Consider the following 6000-nt stretch of genomic DNA (forward strand, 5'->3'; position numbering starts at 1 on the left):
GAAGCCAGCCACGAGAGAACAAGTTTTAGAGAAATCAGAACAAGCAGAAAAAATGGGGATGGTGTTGGAAATAACAAAAACACTTAAGAAAAGTATGAAAAGGTTGCATTTAGACAAAGCTACCCAAGATTAGTACAGAAAGTTAGAAATAGAGGAGGGACAAATATATCAGAATCCAACTAATTGGGAAACCGTTTAGGTCTCTAAAAGTTTTCAGTGAGTGATTTGCATAATTGTGTCAATTATTTGTATGTAAGTAGGATTTAAAAAACCAGAGTGGAGCTGCTAATTTTGGGGATCATTTAACACGTGGACAAAATTTTTAACACAACTAATTTGTACTATAAGGCACAGACTTGATTTTGTTTCAGAAGGTTTAAACATAGGCCTACTTCAATGATGAATTCCAACTTAGCCGGACTTAGGTAAATGGAACCACAAGGAGTACTTCATGAAGGAAGGGCACCCTGGATAAGAGGATAAAAGCAGGCAGGTGAGTACCTTAAACACTGCAGTCACTCTAAACACCATGGATGAACAAGTAGAGGAATGAATGAGGGACCACATGCAATAGTTTCCTCTGTAAATGCAGTTACACTGCACGTGAATACAGCTTAGAAATGGAGTGAAAGGTACAAAATCCACCCAGGCTTCAGAATTCCAGTGTCTATTCAGTTGTCAGAAACGTAGGCGTCTATATGGCATTTTTCTCTTCTTGCTCACTCATGGCCAACCCTTTACTTAGTTCTGCAAATTTGACCTCATAAATAAATCTCAATCCCTCCCATCCCTCGTTTCCCTGGCTACTACTCAAACTCCAGCTGTAATAGCTTTCCAAGGGTTATGCTTCCTCCTCTCTGAGTCCCTCTAAACATTTCCCAGAGGGCCACCAGAATTATCTTTGCAAAACTCTGATCTGAGTATGCCCCTATGGCCCCTCTCCCAATCTTCCCCACCCACCCCTTCACACTACTCTTGGGGTTGAGACCAAGGTGCCTGTCCCTGCACCCTGCTCTCCTCCATGGCCTCTTCCTCCTCTCAACTCCAGCCAGTTAACCCTGGAGTTCCTCCTCCTTTGGGAAGCCTCTTCCAGCTTGGCAAATGTTTCCCCTTCCCTCTGCCTGCAACTTAGTCTCTCTTCTCTCTCTGTCATTTAGATCTTAGTGTGTAGTATTTTCTTTGGAATCCTGACCCCAGTCTAAGCCCTCTTTGGTTAATGCCACTGGAGCCCCAAGTTCCTTTTCCTTCAAAGCATTCATTCTCTGTCAGTTGTTCGATTATCTGATGAATGTCTGTCTCTCTGTCTGGATCATAAGCTCTGGGAGACTGGGGACTCTGAATGTTTTTCCTCAACATTGTGTCTCCAGCATCTAACACAGTGTTACACACACAGCAGACACAAATAAATATTTGTTCAATGAGTGAACTGACTTAATGAATATAGGCTTGTTATTCTTAAGGGCTAATCCCTCTGCTTCGCTTTCTGCACAGTTATCTCAAACCAAACTCATGAACACACAAAAATTATTTACATCTAATGCGTCCTTATGAATGAAAAGCCAGAGAGAGTTGTTTCTCACTTCTGCATGAGTAAGCCTTTAAAATACATCCAAAAATTTTATTTTTATTCCCAAGATGGTTTGTTCTAAAGACAGAGAAAATAAATGCTCCATTTGCTTGGGAAGTTATAAATTGCGTCCAAAAGAAGGTTCAGAAATGCAGTTTAATGAACAACTAAATAAAAGCCTTGGTAAAATGATGGTTCATAAACAAACATCCTTTGAATGACTCAAAAGCAATGCACATGGGAAAAGATCTTAGCAGAAAACATTACATTTTGGAATTAGGAAACAATCATCCTGATTTATGAAGGTCAAGACAAGAAAGCATTTGTATAAGTAACTGCTATTGCTAAACGTAGAGCAAAAGGAAGTTTAATTTCAGAAAGTTCTCTGATATAATTCATCTGCCATTAATTATTCTTACATTTAAAAACAAATTGCTTTGGATAATTTGATGCCAAAAGATCCACAATGCATTATTCAGTGCAAACTGAATAATATGCTTTCCTCGTCATCGACTAGAAGTCTCACTGCAGTAACTTTCTTAGTACTTAGGGAGTATAATTTTTACAAGGATTATTGAATACTCTTCCCAGAATAAATATGTTAAAGGGAAATGAATGGACAGTAAGTCACTACTGCTGAAATAAATACGAACCAATCTTTTATCTGCACTCCGACTATGCAAGCCCCAGCAAAGAAATTACAAACATGAAAATCTTATAGCTAGAAGAGAGACCCCTAGTGTGTGTTAGAGAACTTTATATTGTGCTTTAAGCATAATTAATACAGCAAAATCTCTGTAGTCATTTTGCATACTGTGGTGGGAGATTTTTGCCAACTATTATTCACACTTAATTCATTTAAAAATTTCTTCCCAACAAATGTATGAATTTTTGGCTAATTATTTCCCTTTTAGGAACCTAAGCCTAGCCCAGTGAAGTTTTCTCAGGGATGCAAAGTTTTAAAGTGCCATGGTCACCTTTGCAACCTAATTAGTAAACAACCTACTGTCATCATACCAAAGGCTAACAATTCTTTCCATCCAGGCAGCAGCAGGACTCCTGAGTCAAATTGTTTGCAGTGTGCAGCTTCTCAAATACCCTAATAGTAAGCCAAATGCTGCACAAACGTAAACAGAAAAGGACTACAAGGACACACTGCCCATTTCGCGGGAGACAAATGGCTTCATTGCTATTTTAAATTCATCAAGTAGGCTATTAGTTTCCTCAGATCCCCATATATGCTGGTGAATTCCTTGATGAAGAATCACATTTAATGGATCATTCTATGGCTCCAGCCTCAGCCTTTAAAAATCCTTTATTTTCTCCTTTTCCACATTAAAAACACGTTTGAGAAACACACAAAAAAATGATTCTCTAAAAAACGCACACATACACACAAAACAGGAGGTCTCTTAAGGAGTCTACTGCTGAGAAGGTAAAAGCATTTTGCTCATTTTTAATTTGCTAAACAATCCAAGCATGCTTGGTACCCAGAGGGTATTCTCAAATAAACTTGTATCTCTAGCTGCCAGCTTAGTTGATTGAAAACAGAAGGCAAACGTTTCTTAAAGAATGAGTATGTTAAACTGTTATGTCTCTCCGAGTACCACCAAGGCTGCATGTGCCTCACGCGCGCGCACACACCACCCGCACCACCACCACCCCAGCCCAGGATTTGTTTGCAAGCAGCCAGTTCTATAGTCTGAAAGGTAATGCAGCATTTGTTCCAAGTGACTTCTGCCCACTGCGGTGCACCTCTTAGCGAAGAAGCCAGTGCCACCGAGATCCTGGGCAGTTCCTGCGTGCTCTTCTCCACGTACAAAGCCGACGGCCCCCTTTCCAACTTTGCTAACTTAGTTGGCTCCCGCCTACTCGGCCCCCGAAGCAGTCACGGTGAAAACGCTTTGATACCAGAAAATCCTTTCCACCACAGTGCCAGTGTTCGAAAGCACAAAGGCAAACACGGTGGACCCGAGATAGCTAGAACATTGCGGTACGCGGGGCGGCTGTGCGGAGCGCGCGTCCAGGTAAGGGATTCCTGCACCAGAGGTCTGGTTTCCTCTTCCAGGATGTTTTGGGACTCAGCCTCACTTTTAACGCGAATGCACCGTAATGTAACCCCTACTCCCAGTTCTATTTCCAGGAGGCGCGACTTTCCGGCCAGGTCCCTCTTGGGGGCAAGAGAGGAAGCACACTTCTCTAGTAGATAAAGAGGGGCGGCGGAGCGGGGGGCGGAGGAGGGAAGAGGTCAGAAAGGAGCCCAACTGCATCCCGCCAGCCCACCTCTGCGCCCGGAGAGCCGGTTCAGAACGCGGAGACGGGAAGCGGCCGGGAAGCTCTATCCCTTTAAGGGAACGGTGGCCGCCAGAAGGGAAGGGAAGGACGCGGGCTCCGGACTCGGCGCTGCGGGCGCTGCAGGCGCCGCGGAGAGAGGTGAGCGCAGCAAAGCCACGGCCACTACCTGCAGCGCTCACGGTCCCCCCGCCTGCCCCCGCCTCCAAGGAGACTTCTAATCCGGAGCATGTGCCGTGCCCTTTATCAGGGGAGGAGGTGGGGAGGAAGAGGAATGGGAGCTTTTAAAAAATAAATGAAACCTTTGCATCCAAAGGGGGGAGGTGTGTGGAAATGGGAGGGAGGGGGAGGGGGCTTTAAAGGCGTCCGGGTAGGCGGAGGCGGCGAATCTGGATCTGCCCAGCCGGGGACGAACAGCGCGGGGCACCGGCCGCGGCGCACAAAGCCGAGCAGGCGCTCCAACCCGGGCAAAAGGGGAAGGAAAAATTCGCCCCGGGGCCCGATCCGTTTTGCAGCCACAATGGCGTCTTTCACCGGGCGTCCAGGGGCGCCGCCGAGGCGGCCAGCGAGGAGGGGGCGGCGGCCCCATGTCCCCATCCGGGGCAGGAGCGGAGCCCTGGGCACCGCGGCCCCTGCATACCCCGCGGGGCGGTGCGCCGGGCGGCTGGGCACCCGCGGCGGGGCGCGCTCGGCGGGGCCGGTGTGCGGGCGCGGATCTCGGAGCCGGGGAAGAAAGGGACGCGCGAGGATCGGGGGAGGAGTGAGGGGTGAGGGAGGGCGGGGGCAGAGCCGCCGTGGAGCGGCCGCCAGGGAGGCTGGCGCGCAGGGCGGCAGGCGGGCAGCGCTGGCACCGGCTCCGAGCGCCGCGGCGGCTCCGCTCCGAGATCCGGAACCCGGCCCTGGGATCCGGAAGCTCGGGCCGGGCGCGCCGGTTCCCGGCCCCCAGCTACGGCCCCCCGGCCGGCCGCGCCCGCTCCGCTGCTCGCTCCGCCCCGCTCCCTCCGGAGGAGGAAAGCCGAGAACCGTCAGCGGCGGCCCCGGAGGAGGCGGCGGCCCCTGCCCCGCCGCCGGTCCGCGCGGATCCCGAGCAGCCCGCCGCGGCGGGCGGTGTGTGCGCGAGTGTGCCGCGCTCTCGCCCCATGCCTGGCACATGCGTAAAAGCGAGTTGCGCCCAAAGTCCCAGCCATACCCTCCTTAGCAAATAATAACAAACCCAAACCGTCAGATCTTACCTGAAACATTGAAGCACAAAGTCTCTCTCCAAGTGCCCTTTTCCTTTTCCTCTCCCCCCTTTTCCGATTTCTCTCCCAGCGATCTGCTCGGCTCGCCACACCAGAGAGAAATGCAATAGCTTGGCTAAGGTAGACAGAACAAAATACTGAGAAGAGTTGCTCCAGGGCTTTGAAACCCCTCAAGGCAGGGATCAGGATACAATTAGCTCATGCCTCTACCTCCAGTCTAAATCAATCTCCAAAATAAAACTTAAATCAAATTAACTGATCACAGGGCACACAATTGATCGCCTTCAAAAATAAAGGTCTACATATACGTATAGAGAAATATACATATAAGAATGTTTTTCCAGTTTTTTTTTTTTTTTTGGTGGAAAAACAGTCTCATTCCAGCCTCCAACTTGCTTTTTACCCTCCTCTTGCACAGAAAAGCTGATTTTAATCGTTGTGATTAGTTTTGATGTAACGTTTCCGCGGGCGATTTCTGCAAATGGATGGAGTGTTTCTTTGCCAAAAGAGGGAAAAGCAGCAGATGATGATAATTATAAGGATTGTTGGTTGTTTCTTTTTATTTGTGTTCGGGGCTCCCGCTTCACTTTCTCGAGTTGACCTGACATTGCTGTTACACTAAGGTCGACAACTTGTTGATGAGGATCACTGCCCTGTCTGATCACAGGATAGGTGATAATTTGGCAATAGGGAAGCACATTTTCGGTTCCTTTGGCGACACAACGTCCCAAATGACGTGGATAAAAATAAGCAGCATGCAGCCTGCTTTGCCCCAATCAAGTCTGAATCAGCGCCTGGGGGTGATACACAAACTCATTTCAAATGTTCAACCATGCAGAATTGTAAAAAGATTGAAGGAGTTACACCGCATTTTTCTAAATGGCAAAATTAAAAGAAAAC

At 48.0% G+C, this 6000-nt stretch overlaps 1 protein-coding gene across 1 annotated transcript in view; it reads right to left on the reverse strand.

The window, feature by feature from the left end:
- The window catches only part of KCTD1 (potassium channel tetramerization domain containing 1), a 196556-nt gene extending 191351 nt beyond the window's left edge, over positions 1-5205 (reverse strand). The window contains exon 1 of the mRNA XM_053571663.1: positions 5092-5205. Within this exon, the coding sequence (XP_053427638.1) occupies positions 5092-5100 (9 nt within the window). The 5' untranslated portion in view covers positions 5101-5205. The remainder of the gene's footprint in view (positions 1-5091) is intronic.
- Between the last annotated feature and the right edge of the window lie 795 nt (positions 5206-6000).

Source organism: Nycticebus coucang, chromosome 19 (genome assembly GCF_027406575.1).
Source record: "Nycticebus coucang isolate mNycCou1 chromosome 19, mNycCou1.pri, whole genome shotgun sequence".
In the NCBI taxonomy this organism is placed as follows: domain Eukaryota; kingdom Metazoa; phylum Chordata; class Mammalia; order Primates; family Lorisidae; genus Nycticebus; species Nycticebus coucang.